Source organism: Rhinatrema bivittatum, chromosome 4 (genome assembly GCF_901001135.1).
Source record: "Rhinatrema bivittatum chromosome 4, aRhiBiv1.1, whole genome shotgun sequence".
NCBI lineage: Eukaryota > Metazoa > Chordata > Amphibia > Gymnophiona > Rhinatrematidae > Rhinatrema > Rhinatrema bivittatum.
In genome coordinates this window covers 48,496,576-48,522,265 of record NC_042618.1, presented here as the reverse complement: position 1 = coordinate 48,522,265, position 25,690 = coordinate 48,496,576, and the positions used below count along the sequence as shown (strand labels likewise).

At 43.3% G+C, this 25,690-nt stretch overlaps 1 protein-coding gene across 1 annotated transcript in view; it reads left to right on the top strand.

The window, feature by feature from the left end:
• Positions 1-25,690, top strand: part of JAG2 (jagged canonical Notch ligand 2) — a 481,367-nt gene that overhangs the window by 372,056 nt on the left and 83,621 nt on the right. The window contains 1 exon segment of the mRNA XM_029598095.1: positions 9,076-9,189. Coding sequence (XP_029453955.1) covers positions 9,076-9,189 — 114 coding nt within the window.

Sequence of the window (25,690 nt, the reverse complement as noted above, 5' to 3'; positions counted from 1 at the left end):
AGTTCGGATAGGGATAGGGTTAGGGCAGGATAGGGGAAGGGAGGTTAGGCTAGAGGGTTGGGAAGTTCCCTCCCAGTCCGCTCCTTAATTGGAGCGGACTGGGAGGGAACTGGGGAAGGCCCCAACCATCACCGTGCGTAATTGCAAAAGTGGACCCCCCACCCCTTGCGTGCACTGACTCAGCATGTTATAAAATCACGCGTCCATGTGTGTGCGCCGGGTAGCGCGCGCACATGGATACGCGCACATAAGTTTTGAAAATCTACCCTCTAGGGTAGTAACAGACGCATCAGCAAGTTACTCCCATGTTTATTTGTTTCCACAGACTGTAAAAGTCGGGGTCCTTGTCAGTTGTTGTCTGAATCCAATTCCCCTTTTCATCTTTTCCCTCGCTGTTGAAGCAGAGAGCAATGATGGAGTTGCAGCAACAGTATGAAGGCTTATTGGTTAAAGGTAGTAACCGCTGCACCAGCAAACTAACCCCCATGCACTCTTTTCTTTATTTCCATCCTCTAGCCTTTAGGGATCCACAGTGTTTATCCCATGCCCCTTTGAATTCTTTCACTGTTTTTGTCTTCACCACTTCCTCTGGAAGGGCCTTCCAGGCAACCAGCACACTCTCCGTGAAAAATCAATCAGATTTGTCTGACAGGACCTTCCCCTGGTGAATCCATGCTGCCTTGGGTCCAGATTCCTCCTGATTGTAGACAGCTCATCATCCTTTCCTTCAGCAAAGTTTCCATTAATTTTCCCACCACTGAGGTGAGGCTAACTGGCCTGTAGTTTCCAGCCTTGTCTTTGCTACCACTCTTGTGAAGCAGGACCACCACCGCTCTTTTCCAATCACGCAGCACCACTCCTGTTTCCAGGGATCTATTGAACAGGTCATGCAGCGGACCCACCAGCATTTCTTTGAGCTCCCTTTGTAACCTGGGATGAACCTCATCTGGCCCCATGGCCTTGTCCACTTTGTTTTCCTAGTTCTTCTCATATATTCTCTTCTGTAAATGGAGTTTCATCTACCCCAACTCCATCTATGGTCTTGTCAACCAGCATTGGTCCTTCCTCTTTAGTGAACACCAAACTGAAGTATTTGTTTAATATTTCTGCCATTTCTTCATCTCTCTCCACACAGGGCTCCTCCATGAAGTTAGCAAATAGCACAAATTAAAACTAATCAGAGAAAATTCTTTTTCACTCAGTGCACAATTAAGCTCTGGAGTTTGTTGCCGGAGGATGTGGTTACTGCAATTAGTGTAGCTCGGTTTAAAAAAGGTTTGGATAAGTTCTTGGAGAAGTCAATTCATTTCTATTAATCAAGATGACTTAGGGAATGGCCTCTGCTACTACTGGCATCAGTAGCATGGGATCTTCTTAGTGTTTGGATACTTGCCAGGTTCTTGAGGCCTGGTTTGGCCACTGTTGGAAACAGGATGCTGGGCTTGATGGACACTTGGTCTGACCCAGTATGGCAATTTCTTATGTTCTTATCAGCTTTCAATTTTACTATACCACTTTGGGCCTCCCTTCTTTCTCTGATATATCTGAAAAATGTTTTGTCACCCCGCTTTACCTCTTTGGCAATCCTTTCTTCCACTTGACCTTTTGCTTTCCTGATTTCTTTCTACATCTCTTCCCTCAGTTTTAAGATATTCTTCCTTGTGTTCCTTTTTTGGGGGATCCTATATACTTCTTGAATGCTCTTTTTGCCTTAATTTTTTCAACTACCTCTTTTGAGAACCAGATCGGTTTCTTTTTCCTCTTACTCTCCTGACATATAGATGTGTTGTTTTTGTAATAGCTCTTTTAAATTTGACCCACTGTTTCACTTTGCCCATTTTCTCCCAGTCTTCCAGTTCTTCCTCCTGGTACATCCCCATTTTGACAAAGTCCATTTTTGTGAAACTCAAAACTTTGGATTTTTGTTTGACTTCTCTATATCCTATTCTCGATATCGAACCATAGCGTCTCATGATCACTAGTGCTCAGGTGAGCCCCTACCTGAACATCAGAGACATTCTTCATTAGTGAGCACTAGTTCAAGGATCATACCCACCCTTGTGGGTTCCATTACCATTTGAGCAGAGCGCCTTGAAAAGACACCTATTATCTTTCTACTTTTTGTAGATTATGCAGAAAGGATGCTGCAATCCAGAGATTAAAATCTCTAGCGAGCAACACCTCTTCCTTCCTTCCCACTGTTTGGATGTCCTTGATCAGGTTTCTCTTCAGTTCATCCATTTGAGTTGGAGGCCTGTAGATCACACCAGTAAAAATGGAAGCACCATATTCTCTTTTTAGGGCGGTCTATAATGCTTCTTTACCCGACATCCCTTGCAATTCAGTTGCTTGGATATTGTTTTTGACATAAAGAGCTGCTACTCCCCCTTTTCTGTCCTTCCTTAACAAATTATTGCCTGAGATGGAAGTACCCCAATCATGAGACTCAGTGAAACATGTCTCCGTGACAGCAACAATGTCCAATTCTGCCTCTACCATTAGGGCCTGGAGGACTGCCATTAGGGCATGCCCAGTAGGTACCAGTCAAAGTTGTAGAAACTTTGACAAAACTGTTGCGTGATTGGGCTCCATCCTGATGTCACCCATATGTGAGGACTAACATCCTACTGTTCTGTGAGAACACCTGTTACAGGTAAGCAACTCTGCTTTCCCTGCACGTACCCAGATCAGTCCAGACTTCTGGGTTTTGCCTCCCTTCCAGCAGATCGAGACAGAGAAAGTTTCACCTCATAACCTGGTGTGCCACCTGCAGTTCCTCAATATTTCTGTCTCCAGCAGATGGAGGTGGTGCAAAACCTGCGTTCTGTACCTGAGTAAAAAAAAAAAAAAGGGGGGGAAGAAGCATAATCCTCCCAGGGGGTTGGCAGATCCTAGTGGGACCATCCCCCCCTGGTAGAAGGCTAAGGACAATCAGGGCTCAGGGACCCTAAAATTGCTCTTTCTGTGCCAGGGGTGACAGCTGGTAATCCGGCTTCCTCCTCTCCTGCGAGGATCGTGAGAAGCCTTTGCCACCCTTCGTCAGGGAAGTAATCCTTTTTTTTTATTTGTCAAGTTTAAAAAAAAAAAAAAGACAAGGGTTTATCTAGCGCCGATTTTGGCTGCTTGTCCCGTCGCTGGAGGCAGCCGAGAATGCAGCACTCAGGTTAAGTAGTTTTTGCTGCTCCCGGCTCCTGATCCCACATACAGTTTTTCAGCGCCTGCTGTGAGGTCAGTGTTGCGCCGGGCCTTGCCACTCGCAAACCTCTGTTTAGTGTGTGAGAGTGTGCTTCGCGGCTCAAAGCCGGCTGATGTTCCTGCTGCCTTTCCGGAGGAGAAGGGGTTCCTTGTGAGGAGCTTCTGCTGCAGTAATTAAGCAGCGTGGCCCTGGCAGGTTGCTGGCTGCTCCAGACGAGGCCGATCCATTCCCACTAAGCGCGGGAATGGCAACCATCTTTAAAACATTTAAGGATGCTGGGCAGAGAGCAGCAGTGGGAGGAGATTTGGTTTCTGGGGTCTCTCTAAGGACGGTGCTCTCTTTTCTGCCACAGGTGGTTTCAGCATTTCACTTAAGTCAGCCAGAGGAACTTCCTGCCTTTAAAAATCTGGAGATTGACATGCCATATGCTAAGGAATTGAGATGTTTGATGTCAGAAGGGGTTTGTTGTGGTATCTAGAGGTCACTAACAGTTTCCTGTTGTCTGATCACCTTTTTGTGCTATGGAGTGGTGCAAAAAAGGGTCAAAAAGTGTCATTGGCCACAATAGTGCGTTGGTTGAAGGAGGCTATCGGTTCTGCTTAAATCTGTCATGGTCGTCCTGTCCTAGTCTGCCTTCTGGCAGAGTGCCAATTGGTCTCGCCACAAGAGATTTGTAGGGCGGCTACGTGGAAGTCTTTATATACCTTTTCCAGACACTATCAATTGGATGTCCAGGCTCTGGAGGTCAGCAGTTTCGGTGAAAGTGTGCTTCGAGCGGGACTCTAACAGTCCCACTCCAGTTATGGAAGCTAAGGTACATCCCAGGAATCTGTACTGATCTGGTACATACAGGGAAAGGAAAATTTGGTTCTTACCTGCCAATTTTCATTCCTGTAGTATCACAGATCAGTCCAGAGTCCCGCTCAATGGGGAAAAGGAGTTTTTGGAGAGTCCACTCGATCTCTTTACTCTTAAGATTCTGAAGATTTCAGAAAAATTCCAAAGTATGGTACTGGTTTCTCATTAGTCTTTGCAAGAAAGGTTCCAAATTTGGTTATAATTCTCAATTATGAGGTTTCCTCTTTCCTCTGCTCATTCTGGGGGAATATTATAAAGTTGTTTTAATAAGTAGTTTTGTTAAATATTTTATGCTTGGGTACTGAGTAATATTGAGAAGCTGCAGATGGCACACCAAGTTATGAGGCAGTGCCTGCAAAACTTTGTCTGTCTCCATCTGCTGGAAGGGAGGCAAAACCCAGGAGAATGGACTGATCTGTGGTACTATAGGAATGAAAATTAGCATGTAAGAAGCAATTTTCCTATCTTAATACAGTCTGCTCTTAAAGGCATCAGAGCTACTTTGCCTTTATTGGAACTTTTGTACTGGATGCTCTGACTTCCCTATTTTGTTAGTATCTTTCGAAAATACCTCTCTCCAAAAGAAATCTTGGGTTTCAGTCTAAACTGACAGAGAAAGACACAGATTTTGACATTAGGCAGATATTCAGGAGGAGACAGGTGGCTCACCCAGAAGATTTTGGTTTTCTGGAGATTCGGTACCAGTTTGTTTGATATCCAGATATTCAGTGTCTATATATAGGGCAAACAGAACCAAAGTAAAAGCTTCACTTAAGTCCCATGGTAGATACAACCTGGATATCGTCCACATAAATTCCGTAGCTTACCCTAAGAGGATAATTATACAAAGGGTGTAAATGTAAATATTATCTAGGTCTGTTCTGAGCAGCATTGACCAACAATCCTTACCTGCTGCAATCTTCCAGTGAGGAAAGAGGCAAACCAACCAATCACAGTATGGCTAAGACCAATAGCATGAATACATTCAGTCAGGATATCATGACCTTATAGTATCAAATGCCACATATGTATCTAAATATACCAATAACATAGATCCACTCCTGTCCAACCCATTTCCCAGGCCACATTGGAGAGCGTCCAGTAGGGAAACAAAAGATGTCTTCATGACATAGTCCTTTTGAAACCTACACAGGAAAAGGTCTAGGACATGGATTTCCAGGATGTCCTCAAGTTGTTCTAACAACCAACTTTCATATTTACCAAGGAGAGGAAAATTAGTAATTGGGAGGTAGCTTGACAATTCAGAAGGGGACCAGGCTGGAATTCAACATTGTTCAGATAGCACATTTTAGGGAATCTAGTAGCATTCTCTCACTAGGGAGTCCTTAATTATTCTTCAGAGGAAATCAAAAGTGGAAGCCTGCAAGGAACAAATCACCCAGTCCCAAAAAGGATAAGGGGTCATAAGAACATAAGACTTGCCTTACTGGGTCAGACCAAAGGTCCATCAAGCCCAGGGTGGCTCTCTTGGTCATAAGTACCTGACAGGGTCCCAAAAGTTCAATAGATTCCATGCTGCTTATCCCAGGGATAAGCTGTGGATTTCCCCAAGTCCATCTTAATAATGACCTATGGACCTTTCTTCCAGGAACTTGTCTAAACCTTTTTTTAAACCCAGCTACACTAACAGCTTTCACCACATCCTCCAGCAACAAATTCCAGAGTTTAATTATATATTGAGTAAAAAATATTTTTTCATATTAGTCTTAAATATATTATCTAATAACTTCATTGAATGTCCCCTAGTCTTTGTACTTCTTAAAGAATAATCAACCGATTCACATTTACCCGTTTCACTTCACCCATTATTTTATAGACCTCTATTATCTCCCCTCACCCATCTATTCTCCAAACTGAAGAACCCTAACCTCTCTAACCTTTCCTCCCTTCTCTGTACCTTTTCTAATTCTGCTATATCTTTTTTGAGATGCAGTGAGTCCAATGAAATAGTTTATTTCAATCTTAAGCCAATTTAGGAATATCAGACTGTGAAATAGGGCAACAATGACAGTCAACATCACAGGTGGATGTGAATTAGGCTCAGTTTTGTTTTATTTAATTTGTTTTACCTATCCTATCAAAAGCTGCCCAGAACAGATTATAATAAAAACATACCGTATTTTTCGCTCCATAAGACGCATCTGACCATAAGACGCACCTAGGATTCAGAGGGGGAAAATTTAAAAAAAAAAAAAAATTGTGCTAAACCAGCTCTGTCCCCGGGCGTCTGTGCGTCTTATGGAGCAAATTAGGGGAGTGCATAACTTTTTTTTCTTCCCATTTTGTTTTCGGGTCTGGGGAGGGCCATTTCTGTCCATTCCGCAGATCAGAAAACTTTTGTCTTTCTAATTCTGTGAGAACCCTCTCCCCTCCAAAAAAAATACCCCATCCCAACACTTTAAATTAACAACCCCCACCCTCCTGACCCCCCCCCCCCCCAAGACCTGCCAAATTAATTAAATACAAACCCCCACCATCCTGATCCCTCCCCAAGATCTTCCAAATTAATTTACTACAGCCCCCCACCCTCCTAACCCTCCCAAGACCTGCCAAAAGTCCCTGGTGGTCCAGTGGGGGTCCGGGAGCAATCTCCTGGACTTGGGCAGTCGGCTGCCAGCAATCAAAATGGCGCCGACGGCCCTTTGCCCTTACTATGTCACTGGGGTCGACCAATGGCAGCAGTAGCCCCTGTGAACATAGTAAGGGCAAAGGGCCGTCGGCGCCATTTTGATTGCTGGCAGCCGACTGCCCAAGTCCAGGAGATAGCCCCCAGTCCGCTCCTGGACCCCTGCTGGACCACCAGGGACTTATGGCAGGTCTTGGGGGGTTCAGGAGGGTTGGGGGGTTGTAGTAAATTAATTTGGAAGGTCTGGGGGGGAGGGGGCAGGGGTTTTGTTAGATTTTTTACTTTTATTTTATATTCGCTCCATAAGACGCACAGACATTTTCCCCCCACTTTTGGGGGAAAAAAAGTGTCTCTTATGGAGCAAAAAATACGGTAATCTCCCACTCACAACAGAACCCTTGCTTTCCTTGCTACACAGTATTGCAGAATACTGCCTGTGCTAAACCTTTTGAAATATGTTTTTAAATCATGTTGAAATTGCTTGTCCTTCTTGGCATAATCCATCTGGCAAATTGTTCCATAACCATGGCACTGCAAATAAAAAAAATTCATGCAGATTTTAACATGCTTTAATGATCACAAGGAAGGAAACAAAGCAGATAGCTAATTGAAGGCCTGATCTTCAAAAGCATTTACATGCTTAAAAATGGGTATTACTTGTATAAGTGGGCTTTTTAAAATTGCTATAATATATGCCTGTGGGAAACAAAGCGGTCAGTGCTTCCCAGGCTGGAGGCGCAAAGCCACATGGACTCTAGCCTTTTCTAATGCAGAATAAAACTTTATTCAGGTTAAAGCACTTCAGCACAATAGAATGACTGCCTACCTTTGCAGTACACTTCCTACTTCCTAGGTTTTGGGTCAGCATAGATTTATAGGAGCTGCCTCTCCTGGAGTCATAGGGGCCTCCTGAACCCAGCTGGGCTTACACTCTTATGCTTCCCCAGCTGATGCCGCCCTCAGGCCTGTCCCTGTGCCAGCAGGGTCCTGCCTACAGAGCTCTCTCCTTCTGTGGGACTTAAAGTGGACCAAGCATTCAGCCTAGTCTTGCACATGCAACAAGGGAGAAAAAGGGGTCATTCCATTACAATGCCATTGAATTGTCCATAGGATTTATCCACGTAAGTGCACATTATGCTGGTAAATAGCGTTTGAAAATTTACAATAGCAGTTACATTTACACATGTATATCCTTTGAGAGTGCAATAGACAATTTGAATGGTATAGAGGCAACTTGTTAACCAGATAAACTTGACCCTCACCATGTCAAACTTTGAGTCAAAATTAAGACCTTAAAAAAAGTACTCCCTGGCCAATGAAGCATATGTAAAATAAATTAAATATGTTCTCTAAGGTCTGCCTTGACCAATAACCTAGCAACAGCATTCTGAACATGTTCAACCGATTTGTACTCTGCACAGGTAAATCCAAATATGAGTTGAAATAATCAAGACATGACATAACTTATACAGTTTTAACAGTCCAACTGAGTGAGCAAATGATAAATCCTTTATAGCTGCCTAGAGTAATAAAACTCAAACTTATCTATAGCTGAAATATGGTAGTTGAATGAATGGCAACTCGGAATCCAGCTTTTCCCCCAAACTAACCCATTCAATGAAGAGTAGAGGCTACTAATGTTTGCTATGCTGGGGTTGGTAGGTTTCTCCAATAGCCACTTTGCAACAAAAAAGTTCTTGTGGGCTATTAAGCGTGCCCAAGATTTTATTTGAGTATAAATCTTTCTTAGCTATCTCAAAGTAACTTATAGGATTGCAGTTCTACCAGATAAATTTCTTTATCACAAGGTGATGTTTGTGCTACTAGCCTTTTGCCTTTCGTTCTAACCTTCTTTTCATGGTTAAGACCCAAGAAAGCCAAAGGATTCCATTTTTGTACTAATACTGCAGAATTACTCTATCTGGAGCTACTACATCAAGAGTTTAGGACAAAGACTGATCATATTATTTTTGATTGCACAATTGTGGGTGTAAAAGAATGAATTTGAATTTGTGACAGAGTACAGTGCTATTGCCTGAAATGACCCTGAAAGAAGTTTGTTTGGTGAGGGGAGATTAATACTTATCTGTCCTACCAACTGGTGAATTGGAATGGACTGGCTTCATATGTTCTTGTTTAGGAGGTGACTTGATTAAAAAAAAAAAAAAAAAAAAAAATCTTGAATTATGAAATGTTGCTACCTGATTATTATGCTGGGAAAGATTTTCAGTATGGTTTGATACACAAATATACAATCTTGTAGACTTCTAATAATATAAATATATATTGTGATCTGATTCCATATTGATGAATTGTTAGATTATACAGTAGCTGAAACCTTTTTTTTTTTTTAATTGATTTTGCTGTTCTGTAGGTGAGTACCAATGTGATGCGAACACTTGCAGCAATGGTGGAACATGCTATGATACTGGAGACACTTTTCGATGTTCTTGTCCTCCAGGATGGGGGGGAAGCACTTGTAGCATTGGTAAGTATCTGTAGTGCAGAGTCCCAGTAGTGGAATTGGTCCTAGAGAAACTGGAATCTTTGCAGGTTATATTTGTCTATTGGATTACCATAAGAATTATCCTGAGATGGGGTAGACGAAATTGATACCACATTTCCCAACTGTACTGTGACTGCAAGACTAAAGAAAAGTGATTGCGGGGCTCCAGCAACTGGTGAAGGGACTTGCGCGGTCTCAAAAGTCCACATGTGCTATTATCTTTAGATTGTCCTTATGGTGATTTAATAACATATATCCTAACTAAATATCTTTAGATTTCTTTTTTTGGTTTTGGTTGGGGTTTTGTTCCCAAGAATAACAAATTCCACATAGAACTAATGGAGCCTACATTCTAGGACATATATGTGGATCCGTAAGGAAAAAATACCCCTGTCTGAATCTTATTGGACTCCTTGACTTTATTTGATAAACTTATATCCCACACCATCGATAAACATCTGGGCTGGTTACAATAAAACATTCTATTTCTATTTTCTATTTCAGGCTTTTATACTGCACATTCATAAATATTGCATATAAAATAACATACAAAATCAATAAAACACAATCTAAAACTCACACTCAATGAAATAAAAACATGAAATGGACTTAAACATGACACACAAAAACTGCTAGAAAAAAATCCTCAACCAGCATCTGACTATTTATTTGAAAACTTTTTTATACTGCTGTCTTCAAAGATGCACAAAGCGGTTTACAGAAAACACACATTAATTTAAAACAGCATAAAATATTGTAAACATACAAGCTATTACATGCCTGACTGTCAAAAACAGTATCACTAATGCTATCATCCTATATTATTCACAGAATACCACCTGAATCAGTCCAGATGTTATACCATATCACTGAAGGCTAAAGTAAACAAACCTTCAGGGCCTTACGAAAAGCTGAGAGATTTCATTCTTCAAATTCTCAGGTAGAGTTCCAGAGAAGGGCTAGATGCTCTCTGAACTCAAGTCTGATCTGCTTAAAGAGAACTGAAAGATTTTCATTTGCAGGTCTTGGAGGGTGTCCAGGCTAGTATATTTTTAAAAGCAAATTAAAATATGCTGGAGCCAGCGCATGGAATGCTTTAAAAATCAGAGTTAATTTGAATTTCACCCTTCATAACACAGGCAACCAATGTAACTTAAAAGGGATGGGGATGGGACACTAAACATACAGACTCATGGTGGTCTCATTATATATAAAGAATAGTATTAAAGCAACAGCATTGCTGGGTTTATGAGGTAAGGAGGAGGTACTGTAGGTTAATCTGGAAAGAGGGAATGGAACGTCTATTTATATTAGTGTCTTATACAGACCTCCATCACAGGCAGAGAGAATAGACAGATTTAATTGAGGATATTCACAGGATTTCTGTAAAAAGGGGAGGTGTTGCTGCTAGAGGATTTTAATCTTCCAGATGATCCCTGATACACATCATGACCACCCCTCTCACCCAACTCCTAGGACTCTCACTTCTTTCTATTACACTCTTTAATGCTCAATCTCTTACTAAAAAAAACCCCACATCCTTGACTACTTACGTGATTCGAAACCAGACATCTGTGTAATTACAGAAACCTGGCTTAAACACACAGATATTCCTTTAACCAACCAACTACCCCTACAGATCTACGACGTATTCTCTCTTCCTAGACCAAAAAAAGAGGAGGCGGCTTACTATTAGCCGCCAAAAAAGAGCTAAGACTGACCCCCCAGATGATTAAGACCATTACCAAACTTGAAATTGGACTATTCAAATCTAACCAACTACAAATCTGTCTGATTTTCACACACCCCCCCCCCCCCCGGCTCCTAGAATCTGATGCCTCCCCTCTCATTGAAATCATAGCCAAACACATTGACATAGACTCTCCCGCTATCATACTGAGGGATTTCAACTTACATGTAGATACCACCCCTCTATCCCCCAATTGCGAAGCGATATTGACTTCCTTTAAGGCCATGGGGTTTACACAAATCGTTAACAGCCCTACCCATAAAGCTGGCCATACCCTTGATCTTATTTTCACAAACTCATGCATCTCCCACACGATTCCCCCTAGCTGTACACCAATCCCCTGGTCGGACTACTCATTGATCATCCCAATTTTACAATAAAAAAAAAACCTGACTCCCCCGCTCCCAAAAACCACCATCCACTATAGGAAACCATGCTGTATGGATAACCTCACATCACATCTCACAGAGGAATTATCCAACCTAAACCTCTCAAACCCAGACACGGCCATCTCGTCTTGGTTCTACATATCTAACTCAGTAGCCAATAAAATCTGCCCACTTACTTCTAAAGAAATTGACCCAGACTTCAAGAACAAACAACCCTGGTTCTCGCTCGAACTAAAAGAACTCAAACAAGAGCTCAGACACAAGGAACACAGATGACGCAAAAACCCTTCCCCCAGTTTACAGTCCACTTACAGATCAGCCATGTACAGCTACAGATCCACCATACTCCGGACAAAAAGACTACTACGCCAAAAAATCCACAACTTCTACGATGCCAAAGCATTGTTCTTCTATGTCTCAGCACTTACCAAAACCCCCCCCCCCCCCAACCTTCTCATAGAAATAGATAAGGGACAACCTTACCTACTGGCACTACTCGATATCTCCTCTGTGTTCGACACTGTAAACCACGCCATCCTCCTCAACCGCCTTGCAGACATAGGTATCACTGGTACAGTCCACAGATGGTTCGAGTCCTTCCTTAGTAACAGACACTATCAGGTCAGAATAAATAACAAAGAATCCACCACCCCCCCCCCCCCCCCCCCCCCCCCCCCCCCATCAGCTCTATCCTGGGAGTACCCCAAGGCTCATCCCTCTCTCCTACCCTCTTCAAATTCTATCTTCTACCCCTGTGCCAGCTACTATCAAACCTCAAACTATCCCACTTCATCTACGTGGATGATGTGCAGATATTCATACCCATAACGGAATCCATTTCAAAAACCCTCAAGTTCTGGGACAGCTGCCTCTACACTCCATCAACCTCCTACTTACTAGCCTCAACCTAGTCCTCAACACCTCCCAGGCAGAACTCATTTTCATCTCCCCCAACCCCAATACTCCTCCCCCCACCAGCCCTGTTAAGGCGACAGTTGACCATGTGAGAGACCAAGGCGTCACACTGGATAACCACTTAAACCTAAAGAAATTCATCAACAACACGACCAAAGAATGCTTCTATAAACTTCAAATACTGAAAAAGCTCAGACCTCTCCTACACTTTGGGACTTCCGGACGGTCCTCCAAGCCACTGTGTTCTCAAAAATTGACTATTGCAACTCCCTCCTCCTGGGCCTCCCTGCAAGCACCACTAAACCCTTACAGATAGTCCAGAATGCAGCCGCTAGAATCCTAACAAACTCCAAAAGAGGCGACCACATCACACCCATACTTAAGAATTTACATTGGCTCCCCATAAGCTTCAGAATCATCTATAAGTTCCTTACAATCACAAAGCCATCCACAATCAACTCCCACTCACACTAAAAATCCCGCTACAATTCCACACTTCAAATAGACCAATTAGAGAGGCCTATAAACAAACCCTCCACACACACACACACCCCCCCCAATCAAATCCACCATGCACTCCCTCACTAACAAACAGGCCTTCTCCTTAGCGGGACCAGCCCACTGGAACGACATGCGCCCCCCCCCGACCTCCACCAGGAAAGCTGCCCACTAACCTTCAACAAAAAACTTAAGACCTGGCTGTTCACTCGAGCCTTCCCCTAACACCACAAACAGCTGTAGAGACCCAATCTCTTCATAGCCAATTCGATTCTCCAGAAAGGTCAATGGTTACCCTACCATGCTATGTTTCCAATTTCTGCACTACTAATTCCTAGTTATAACCTCCTTCATTCCTAGTTTGTTCTGTTCCCCCCTTTAACTGATTAATCTTTGGTTAATCCTTCGCTGTTCAATGTAATCTATCTAAATCTCGTTCGATGTAAACCTTTCGTTTGATGTAAATCGATGCGATATGACTTGTGCCATGAACTTCGGTATAAAAAAGAATTTAAATAAATAAAAAATAAATCTCTACTGCAATATCTTCTAGAAGCAGGGAGATCCTGGATTCTCTGCAAGGTGAGCTGTTCTATCATCTTTCTAAGTTTCTGTTCCATTGGGCATCGACCACCTAGAGTTAATTCTCACTTCCCTTGTTTTCTAGCTGACCATGGGTAATCAGACTGGTGGTTTCCATTGATGCCTAGATATGCCAAGGTTTTATCTATTATAAGAAAAACGTTCCTGTATTAGGTTTTATCTATCACACATAGAGACAAGATAATGGCATAGTGGTGGAGCTTCACTCTGCTATTCCTTACCTCTTCTTATAAGCTTTCATCTTGGTGACTTATGCCTCCTAAACGTAAAGGTTAGGTTAGGGTTTTTCCCTCCAAACCCTCCCAACCTCTGACAGCAGCTTATCACTAGCTTCACCTCTCCATCAATAGCTTCACAGGGAACTGAGGATCCCGATGTACCCTACTGTGTCGGAGCGTGGCAGTTGCCAGCGGAGGAAGCCTCCCTGAGTCCTTTGGATGATCGGCTTCTTGCTGTTGACCTGTGACGCGACAGGGGTAATTGCTGCAGTAGGAGCAATTACTGTACCAATTGACTATACTACTGTACCAATAGCTATTGGTTGTACTACTGTTCCAATTGACTGAACTCGGGCGGCTTGATTCATCTCTCCCTGTGGAGGAGTTTCATACGGAAGGTATGGTGGTGCTCTCCCCCTCTCCTTTGGTTGCCTTGGAGAAATGGGTGCACTGGATGAAGATTTGGATGGTGCTTCAAAGGCAGCATCATTGGTGAACCAAAGTATCCCTCCTATTGTCACCCTCTCAATTCCACCTTGACCAGCTGTAGTGATATTAGATTCCCTTTGAGAACTAATGATAGGATTTGGGAAATCCTTGAAATCTTGCAAAGATGGATACTCTCTCATCTAAATTTGAACAGTCAGTTTCCTCTTATGAAGGTCAACTTGTGGCGATAAATTCTAAAGTTTCAGATATTGAGGAAAATTTAAAACAAATTCAAGCTGTCAATGTGGCCACAGTTAAGGACCACAACTCATTTTCTAAAAGGATGGAACATCTTGAAAATCAGACCAGGAATTTGAATTCGAGGCTACATAATTTTCCAAAGCTTATGCGGGTAATTCTGGATCTAACTTTGAAGAGAGATTTTTTGGAAGTCCTGGGTTTTTCTTCTAACCAACTACCAAGTGTTTCTTGAATGTTATTTCTTCCTAATAATACTTCTGCTAATCCTAGTATTACCACTCATGATTTAACTAATTTCTTGGAAAATTCTGATATTAAAATTGTTGAATATAGATTCTTCTCAAGATTTAAGTAAGGTAATGCAGAGGTACTTTAGGAATATAAATTCCTTATTTTAAAGTCAGTCGATTAGAATCTTCCCAGATGTAGCTCAGGTAACTCAAGTCTGTTGTAGACTTCTTGTTTTACACCAGACGCTATAGCTATTGGTTGTTTCTTTAGATTGCGTACACATGTAAATGTGTATCAACTTTAAAAATGAATGCTTCATATTCTTTTTGCCTCAGCAACTTAGAGTTCTTGGAATCTAGGAAATCCTTGACATCTTCTTCTCCAGTATCTGCTCAATAGGAAATAATTAGCTTTTCAAACTGTTACACTTGTTTGCTTTTTTATATTGAATTTCCTAAAATTACTCCCTGTATTTTCTGTCTCCCCTCTCATGCTGGAAATTTGAATAGGGAGATTGCATTCATTTAATCATTGCTTTTCAGACATGTTCTTATTATGTTTGTTTGTAATTATTCCTTTATTACCAATAGAGTGTTTATGCTTTACTATATTTTGAAAAATCATAAATAGATATATTACTTATTATCACACATACCCATGAAAGATGTATCCTGTTCCTGGAGGCATTGCATGACATTTTGAAGATGTCGTCATTTTTGCATGCCTATGGTTTCTAAAGGACAATGATCCCAGCTAGAGCTAATGAGAAGCACTTTGAGTACCGGAAGATCGATCCATTGACATTGGAGTCGTTGACATCAAAGGACCCGGGAGCTGTACTAGTCACTTGTGATGCATTGACATCGAGGAGGCATTTCACTCCCTTGTTGTGGACCAAAGACATAAGCCATTGCCTGCCTCTTCCTGTTCAAAGAAGGTATTGGGTTCTTCCTCTTCAATGTTGGCATTGAGGAGTTCCAATTCTAGGCACTGAGCGAAGGCAAAGAAGCATTGTCATCAGTCTCTGTTGGTGAGCAGGGATGATCCGGAGGTGGCAGAAAATCCCCCAAAGTGATCCTGTGGGGAGTAGAGCTCATTCTCACCAAAGATTCAGGAACTGTACCAGTCTCCAGGGGTGCTGATGTCAGCCACTGATATATACTTTTTAGTTCTCAGGAAGACATGGCTACCCCTCCTGCTTCCTGGTCAGTGTTTCCATCAGCTAACTTTGAGAAGGAGCTAGATGTAGTTTCAGCAGACCTTGGATAAAGCATTGTCAGGCCTCTGTGCTCCAGCATTGGGATAAGCAAGAACTGAAATCAAGCTGCTGCTTGAAAGCAGCCGTGCACTGGTGCTGATGCCAATGCCAGTTCCTGGAGGGGAGTTGGTGTCAGTGGTGAACCCCCCCCCCCCCCCCATGGTGATTTCCAGTCAGTCAGATAGTTCCTCAGGTTTCAGGCCCAAGCAGCTTAGTGCACCCCTGTCAGAGGGCATAGTTGAAGTATGACTGAATTCTTTTGGGGGTACGGTTTAGATCCATTGATACCTTTGTTGAAGAGGGATTGATGGTTCTTCTCTCTGACCCTTCTCCTCCCCCAAAAAGGAAGACTTATTATTCACTGGTTTTGCTAGATGGATGACAGAAATCATTCTCTTTGCAAATGAAGGAGGAAACCAGAATTAAGATGCTCGACATCTTCCAGTTCATGAAGCCTCCCAAGGAAGTCATGGTAGTCCCAGTTCACAAAATCCTTCCGGAGGTGCAGAAGAGGATGTGGGAAAGCATCCTTCTTCCTGTACCCTCCCCCTTCCCCTGGTGGCTCACATGAAAAAGAAGGTAGACACTATGTATCTCATCCAGAAGGTACCAGATACAAAAAGAGGCAGCTACCGTATCAATCTGTAGTGGTCGAATCCTCTCAAAAGGGCCAAGAGGATTACGACCCATTCCTCGGTGCACCTGGATAAGGATTCTAGAACCCTGGACACTCTTGGTAGGAAGGTGTTTCAGGAGCCTATGCTAAATGGCCACATAGCTGTCTACCACTCTTCATGGGCCAGTACTTGCAGGACTTATTGAAGAAGATGCAGGGGGTGGCTGATGAGCTTCCTCAGAAGTAGCAGGATACTCTCTAAACACTGATGAAATAGAGAATGGAGTGCAGAAAACGCCTAGTCTACTCCACCTTTGCTTTGGAAACAGTATTGAGTCTCTGGCATGGGGATTGGTGCCCACAGAGTTGCCTGACTGTGACCCTTAAACCTCTGACCAGAGGTCCAGGAAAGACTTGCAGATGTTCTGTGCACTGAAGACAGTCTCTTTGGCGATGAGGTTAAGGAAGCACTAGCACAGATAATGTGAGTACTGTACAATGCTTTAGCAGCTGTCCACAGCCACTCCAGACTGACTTTCCTCTTCTAGGGGGTGGAGAAGACACTTTTTCCAGCCAAAGAGGCATTATCCTCTGCCCCTTTTGCACTCCTATTTGGCGACCTCCTCATGCCTGTTCAAGGCCCCCTAAGCCACAGCCAGCAACCCAGTCAATGCTTGAGATGGTGTTTTGACTGGATCATAGAAAGCATAGCCTGCATTACTGTACCTGTGCTGGAAGACTGACTTGTCAGAGGCAGTCAGAGATTTTATATCAACTGTTGGCCCAGTGTAACTTTGGATGTATGTAGGTCCTCAACAAATTAACTCTATTGGGCTGTCTGCCAAATTGTCCTCTAAACCTCAGTTGGGGCTTAATTTGCCATATCAGGAGTTGCTTCAAAAAGAGTTCTGCTCCCTGTTAGAGACCAGTGCAGTCAAGCCTGTTCCACTTTGGGAAAGAAAGCAGGGATTCTACTCAAAGTACTTTGTGATTCCAAAGAAAACAGGACTTGTGCCATTCTAGAACTAAGGGCTTTAAACAAGTTTATGAAAAGAGAAAAGCTCAAGATTTTCTCTGTGCACCTTGATTCCCTTTCTTCAAAAAGAGGGACTGGCAATGCTTTCTCAATTTCAAGAATGCTTACATCCACATAGATTTCCCCATTAGGAGAAATCTCAGATTAGTTGTGGTAGACTGTCACCTTCAGTATCACATGCTGTCTTTTTGTCCTAGCATCAGCTCTGAGTCTTCACCAAATGTCTTGGTGTGGTGTGTATTCTTATCTGGACAATTAGCTAGTCAAGAGCTCATGGGTGCCACAGAGTTGATGCATAAGACCATCTGGGTGTTGGAGTTGCTAGAGTTCATCTATTTAATTTTTTATATTTTCAGCGCTTCAAAGTGGATTACATTCAGGTACTGTAGGTATTTCCCTATCCCCAGAGGGCTTTCAATCTAAATTTGTACCTGAGGCAATGGAGGGTAAAGTGACTTGCCCAAGGTCACAAGGAGCGACAGCAGGACTCGAACCCTGGTCTCCTGGTTCATAGCCCACTGCTCTAACTACTAGGCTACTCCTCCACTCTTAACTATTATCCCAAGACCTACTTGAGCCTGTCATCTCAATCAGTTTATCGGTGATCTGCTAGGCATTACTTGGGAAAGAGCCTTCTTTCTGGAATAGAGGGCTATCACATTGATATTGGCAACAGAAAGAATCCATTTGACTCCGCAGACATCAGTATGGAACATGAGTATGTTGGGCCTTATGGCATTAATTTTACATGTAATTCCTTTGGCACGTCTCCACAGGAGGAGAGCCCTATGGACCCTTGGATTACACTGGCTGCAGACCACTCGAGCTATGCAGCAACATTTGTCACATAACTGCTCATGAACTCCTGTCCTGGTGGCAGGACAATTCCATTCTGACCAGGGGTATACCCTTTCATATTTCTCTGATTGAAATTGTCTTAACCATGGGTGCCTCCAACCGGGGAGAGCTTATTTAGAGGGGCTTTGAACCCAGGGTATCTGGTCTGCTCAGGAAAAGCTTCATCAGATAAACTTAGAGGGGGAGTGGAGAGAGAGGAACCCGAGGAGGTCAGCCATTACCTTTCTGCCTCTGCGGAACTGTTTATTGCCTGGGGACTGAGACCTGGTCCAATTTCCAAATACGGTACCTGAATCTGACGCTGACTGGATTCAAGCGAGGGGAGAGGCCTCGCTGACGTCATCAGGGAGGGACCGGAAGCTCTTTAAAAGCCGGCCCCTCCTGTGGCGCGTAGGTGCCGCCGGCATGTCTCCCAAGCCGCGCGTGCCTAAGGTGCGCGCGGCTCAGTTTGAATTTTACTCGGTTGTGGATTTCCATTTCGGAGAATAACGGACGTCTCTATCAACTGTAAGTGACTGTTTACTCTTAATCTCTTCTGAATCTGTCTCCTTGACTCCCTCCGAGCCAGGGGAACAATAAGAATTTAAGTATTGGAGGAACATAAAAGAAGGAGAATTTGAATTTTACCTTCAAAAATTTAGAACAGCGATATGCCTCATACAAAAAGGCTCGTATAAGGGAGACACAGATGTCATCTCCCTTATTAACACCTTTTCAGCCACAAATCTCCTCCTTCTTTAATGTTACAGATGATTGTAGGCCGGGAGAGGAGACTGCTGTACATGATGCTTCAGAGCGAGAAGCAATGGTACTGGTCAATGATATATCGTTGACCCCCAGTGCTCCTAAAACTCCCTCTCCTCCATTACTTAAAGAAAAAATGTCTGCTAGTTCTACTGAGGATGTAGATCTAGATGGAATTCTAACGTCATCTAAAAATGGAGAAAAGAGAGGAGACCTGGCTGAAGGGGGAGGGGTTGAATCACAACCTGTTATGAATATACTTTTATTTATTTATTTATTTTATTGGTTTTTATATACCGCCGCTCATCAGAGTGGCGGTATATAAAATACCGCAGAAACCTTTGGAAATAACCATGGATACACTATGGACAGCTATTAAATCATTGGAACTGGCTATTAACAAATTAACACAGATTACTGCTAATTCACAGCTTAAAATAATGAATGTGGAAAGTATGGCTTTAGTATCTCAAAATAATTTGGTTAAATATGAAGGGAGATTAGAAAAAGTAGAAAATGTCCAGATGAATCTTGTTAAATCTGAATCAATTAACCAAAAGAAATTGGAATATATAGAAAATCAATTAAAGTACTCTAATTTAAGAGCCTTGAATTTCCCTAAACAAGATTTGATTCTTGCAGTAGATATGTTTAAGGAATATATGTTGAAAGTATTAAAAATACTCAGTCAAGCTTTACCAGTATTAGAGAAAGCTTATTATATTCCTGTGAGATCAGGTAGTGGAACACAGATAGGAAAGACTCTAAATCTATCAGAAATAATTGAAACATCAGTAAATACGGAGATAACACTTTAGAGCTACATTAGTGGTATCATTTGTTTTTCCTAAAGAGAGAGATACCGTCTTACGCCTATTTTTGAGAAATAGATTAGAAACATTCCATGGATCTAAGGTCTGGATATATCCAGATCTAACAAGATCCACTCAAATTAGGCGAAAAGAATTTCTGAAATTAGAATCAGAGGTACTTCTTAAAGGAGCTGGATTTATTTGAAAATTTCCATGCTGTTATGAACTAAAATATATGGAGCATACTTATGTGTTTTTTGAAACATCCGAGTTACAGGTTTTTTTAGATTCGCATCCCCCCCCCCCCCCTAGTACAGGTCCAGGTTAGGTGCATTAGATAGATACCATTGTATCCTCCTGAATGAGATCGAGAGGGAGGAAGATTTTTTAAATTTCTCCTTTCTTGTTCAAGTTAATAAAAATTTCTTATATAATCGCTCAGTTAATTGTTATGCCCTGGGATTTCCTGTGATGTAACAGAATGATTTAAATATTCAAATATTGCTTGTGTGATAATTATTATATATGTAAGTTTTGAATGTTGAAATATCTGTATGAATATACAAAATTTGTTTTGTGTAAATTATTGGAAATGCAAAAATAAAAATTAGAGCTGTTGGGAATTTGGTATGCTGTAAAGGCTTTTAGAGATCAATTAGCCAACAAAGTAGTCCTTGTCCAAATGGACAGGCAAGTTGCATTGTTCTACATCAACCAGTAAGGAGGTATGAGATTTTAACTCCGGTATTAGGAAATTGTCAAGTTTTGGCACTGGGCCATCTCCCAAGGGATGGTACTCAGAGCCACGTATCTGAGAAGTGTACATAATGTCGGAAAGTTCAGTTGGATCTTGGAAACACAGGGATAGTAAACCAGATTTCATAAGTGGGGCACACCCGCAATGTTTGTGTCCTCTCAAAACAGGAAGGTTCTGCTCTTTGCCTCCAGGAAAAGCCTCAAACACCTTCCCCCTAGATTGGGGCAAGGGCCTACTGTACACGTATCCTCCAGTATCACTAATTGCGAAGACTCTGAAGCTGAAAAGACCAGGGGACCAGGATTCTCATAGCTCCCAAGACAGATTTGGTTCCTACTCATTAGGGAGATGTCCATCAGTAACTGATCAGGCTGGGGAATTCCCCAGATCTCATCACTCAGGATCAAGGCAATTTGCATAATCTCAACATAATTTCCCTGGCTCTCACTGCCTAGATGTTGAGAGGCTGACCTTGAAATCTGTCAGAGGATGTGTCTGGTTCTTTTCGCTTCATGAAAGGATTCTACTAGGAAGTTCTTTGGGTTGAAATGGAGATGTTCCTTGTGGTATGAGCAAAATGCGCTAGATCCTATCTCCTGCTCTACACAAAACTGATTATCTTCTATTATAAGGAAGAAGCCACCTTCCTTTGGCGTTGGACTCTATACCAGAGTGCTGTCAAGCTAGAGCGAGAGAACATTGTAGAAATATCATCTTTGTGTTACTTTCCTCACTCCAAATAACGTCAAATCTTCACTAAGGTGTACTGTGCTGTTTGTACGTCTCTGCATGTAAAACTGGCCCCAAAACCTTAAACCACCACCAAAACTTCACCTTGATTTTAGCTGGCCCTCCTATAGTGATATAAATCATTGAATACTGTGAAGGCCTCCCCAGAGGCTCTTTCCACTCCACTCCCTCTCCCCAAGCTCAAAAATGCTTGAAATACAGTTTGCAATCTTTATCTCGAATTGCATTATGGGCATTTCGCACAGCTTAATCCAGGAAAAAAGGTGTAGTATTTCTGGAGTTAAAAGGGTACAATAGCACCCCTCGTTTTCATTAATCCAGACCAAATCCCTCCCCTTTGAAAAATTAGCATTCATGCCACATGCTACCATAACAACTGCGTGCGTTATGGCTTTAGCGCATGTGTCATGGCGTTATCATGGGCATTAACGCTATAACTCATTTTGATGAATGGCCCTATAAGTATTGTAGCTATCATAGTGTGGGGCTAAGTTGCTGCATCAGGACCTGGATGACTTGCCTACGTTAATGGAACCATGAATTCTGCTTTATATCAGAAAATGCTAGAGAATGTTAGGCCATTTTTCCATGAGTTGAAGCCGAGCTGAAAGTAGGTCATGCAGCAAGACAAAGCCCCTAAGTATTAAAATCTACTACAGAATGGCTGAAAAAGATTTCCTATTTTGGATTGGCCAAGTCAAAATCCTGACCTAAATCCTATAGACCTTTTTGGGCAAGACCTGAAATGAGTACTTCATGCAAGGAAACTGTTCTGTATGGAAGAATGGACCAAAATTGCTTAAGGGTGATGTGAGACTGATCAACAGTTACAGGAAACATTTAGCTGAAATTATTGCTGCTCAAAGTGAAGGGTTCCATACATTTCACACAAGGATATTTCTTGTTTAATCTTTTGTTGAACAAATTAAAATATATTCTTTTAGTCATAGTTATTTGTTCAGTGGGATTAATTTTCTCACAGGACAAGCAGAATGGTAGTCCTCACATATGGGTGACATCACAGGATGGAGCCCAATCACGGAACACTTTTATCAAAGTTTCTAGAACTTTGGCACCTACTGGGCATGCCCAGGATGGCACTAGCCCTACAACCAGCAGGGGTACCCCTTCAGTCTTCTTTTTTCTGCACAGCTGTAGCCACGTGGGTTAAGGAGCTCTACAGAGATTCCTGACAGGAATATTCCTCACGGAATTGCTTCATAATTTAATACCCTACAGGGGTCCCCCTATTGAATTTTTACTTCCGCGGTGGTCCGGTAAGTTTTTTACCCAGTTCCGATCGATTACCCTCGCGGCCTTCTGGCCGTCAACCGCACCGCAAATAAATTTTTCAGAGGCCATGGCGTCGGGGTTCCGTCAGTGCCCAGACTGCACTCACACAATGTCCATTACAGTCCTCCACAAGGTTTGTGTAATGTGCTTAGGGTGCGAGCATGATGTCCTCACTTGCACCAAATGTGCCTTAATTACACCAAAAGGTCGCAAGGCCAGAATGAAGAAAATGGAAGTTTTCTTTAGGTCTCAAACCCACGACTCCATCCATAGCCTCGACATCGTCTGAGCCGACACTGTCTGTCGCACCAGTATCGGGCACCGGCCGGTGTCCGTCCAGCGTCGACGACTTCCCGGCCATAGACTCTCTCTGTTCCCCCTCAGGAGAAGGATCGAGGAGATCGTCATGAGAAACATCGACACCGAAAGCCTCAGACCATCGACTCAGGCAACCCCTCGATGTCGCCATCATCCGAGCCACCACCGAAGAAAGCCCATCCAGAAAAGGCACCGTCCCTTTCCGAGTTAAGGTCACAGAGGCAACCCTTACCTGGGAGCCGCGATTCCGCCTTTAACTGTGGTCTCTCCGGCTACGCCTCCGGAACTGGGGCTGCTCGCTCTAGGTGTCGGTGAAGAGCTGGACCGAATGATTCAGGCAGCCATCGGCAAGGCGATGCAAGGTTTCCAGATTCCTCAGATAACTGTGTCGGTGCCAATTCCTGAACCGGCCACCGATCCTATCCCGGTAGCGCTGGCACTGCTACTGTCGAGAATGGAAGCGCTGCTCGCTGCTTTTCCTCCGATGGATCCAGAGGCATAGATGGCCCCGGTGCCCTCCTCTCCAATTCCTTTTTCATCAGAAGAAGGAGAAATACCGTTATTCTTTCCTCCTTCGGGAGTTCTACCGATGCCTCAGCCATCGATGTCACCGATAGCGTCTTTGCTACCATCGGTGCCACCGATCCCTCCATCGATACCTCCGGTGACTCCATCAATGCCTTCAGTGCTTAGACCAGAACCTTCAGGAATTCCATCATTCCATCCCTCTAATGATCCTGGGGGTGCCGGTGATGAACCCTTTGATCCATGGACCGATGATTCGTCCCAGGATACCGATGATTTTCCATCACCACCCTCTCCTACCGAAAGAAGGAAGCGTTCTCCTCCAGAGAACTTGTCCTTCATTAATTTTGTGAAGGAAATGTCTGAGTTGGTTCCATTCCAACTGCAGACTGAACAGGATGCCAGACACCAGATAATGGAACTTCTACAATTTCTGGATGCTCCTAAAGAAATCACCTCTATCCCTATCCATGAGGTCCTCCTGGATCTTCTGAAGAAGAATTGGTGGCACCAGTCAACCGGAAAGCAGACACCACCACATACCTGGTCCAGTCAACTCCAGGATTCCAGAAAACTCAATTGGATCATTATTCAGTGGTTGTTGAGTCTGCCCAAAAGAAGGCCCGACGCTCAAAACCACATTCCTCTTTCCCTCCAGGGAAAGAACAGAAGTTCTTGGATGCCATTGGTCGGCGTGTCTTTCAGGGGTCAATGCTTGTCTCCCGAATTGCCTCTTACCAACTTTAAATGACCCAGGACAATAGGGTCCTATTTAAGAAAATTCAGGAATTTGCTGAGTCCCTGCCTCAGCAGTTCCAAGAACAACTACAAGCCCTAGTTCACAAGGGATTTGAAGCTGGCAAACATGAGAAGGTCAGCGTATGACATTTTTGACACCTCTTCCAGGGTATCAGCAGCAGCTATTTCTGCAAGGAGGTGGGCCTGGCTAAAGTCTTCGGACCTACGCCCTGAAGTCCAGGACAGATTATCTGACTTTCCTTGCATTGGTGGCAGTATTTTTGGTGAGCAATTTCAGCAAACAGTAGCACAGCTCAAGGATCACCATGAGACTCTTTGCCAACTCTCTCTGGTTCCTTCTAAATATCCTGCCAAGCAAACATTTAGAAAGGACTCCAAAAAGTCTTTCTATCACCAAAGGAAGTCGTATCCACCTCCATCCAGAGGTCGCTTAACTAAGCCTTTACCAGAAGGCCCAATCCAGACAACCTCGTAGGCAAAAACCACAGGCAGCTCCTCAGCCAGGTCCTGCATTTGGTTTTTGACTCTTTCCTAGAGAGCAGCATTCGGCCTCCACTACCGCAGGTACCAGTGGGAGGTTGATTGTGCCATTTCAACAACATGTGGCACACAATCACCTCAGACCAGTGGGTGCTTGCCATAATCACTCAAGGTTATCTCCTGAACTTTCTCTCCATCCCGCCGGATTCCCCACCTCAGCTATCGTGGGGAACATCAAGCCACTCACTACTTCTGGATCAGGAAGCCTCTCTCCTCCTTCGATCCAGAGCAATCGAACCAGTGCCCTACTCCCAACAGAGCCTCGGATTCTATTCCTGGTACTTTCTAATCCCAAAAATGTCAGGCGGCGTTCGCCCAATTCTAGACCTGCATGCCTTATACAAGAACCTACAAAGAGAAAAGTTCAAGATGGGTAACCTTGGGTTCCCTCCTTCCTCTTCTGCAAAGGGAAGACTGGCTCTGCTCTCTAGATCTCCAGGACGCTTACACGCACATTGCAATAACTCCATCTCATCGCAAATTTCTGCGATTCCTGGTAGGCCCAAAGTACCACCAATACTGAGTGCTACCATTTGGCCTGGCGTCTGCACCACGGGTTTTCACCAAGTGCCTTGTAGTGGTAGCAGCATTCCTCCGGACTCAAAGTGTCCACGTCTACCCCTATCTCGACGATTGGTTGATCAGGGCTCCCACTCAGCAAGCTGCTCTGACGTCCTTACATCTCACCTTGCACACTTTGATCTCCCTAGGTTTTCTCATCAATTACAAAAATCCAACCTAGTCCCATCTCAAACTCTGTCGTTCATAGGGGCAGATTTGGACACCTTCAAAGCAAAAGCATTTCTGCCTCGAACGAGCTCTCACTCTCACTTCTCTCGCCCATCAGCTGCAATCTTGACAAAGCTCAACAACACACCATTTTCTAATCCTACTGGGACACATGGCGTCCTCCGTGCATGTCA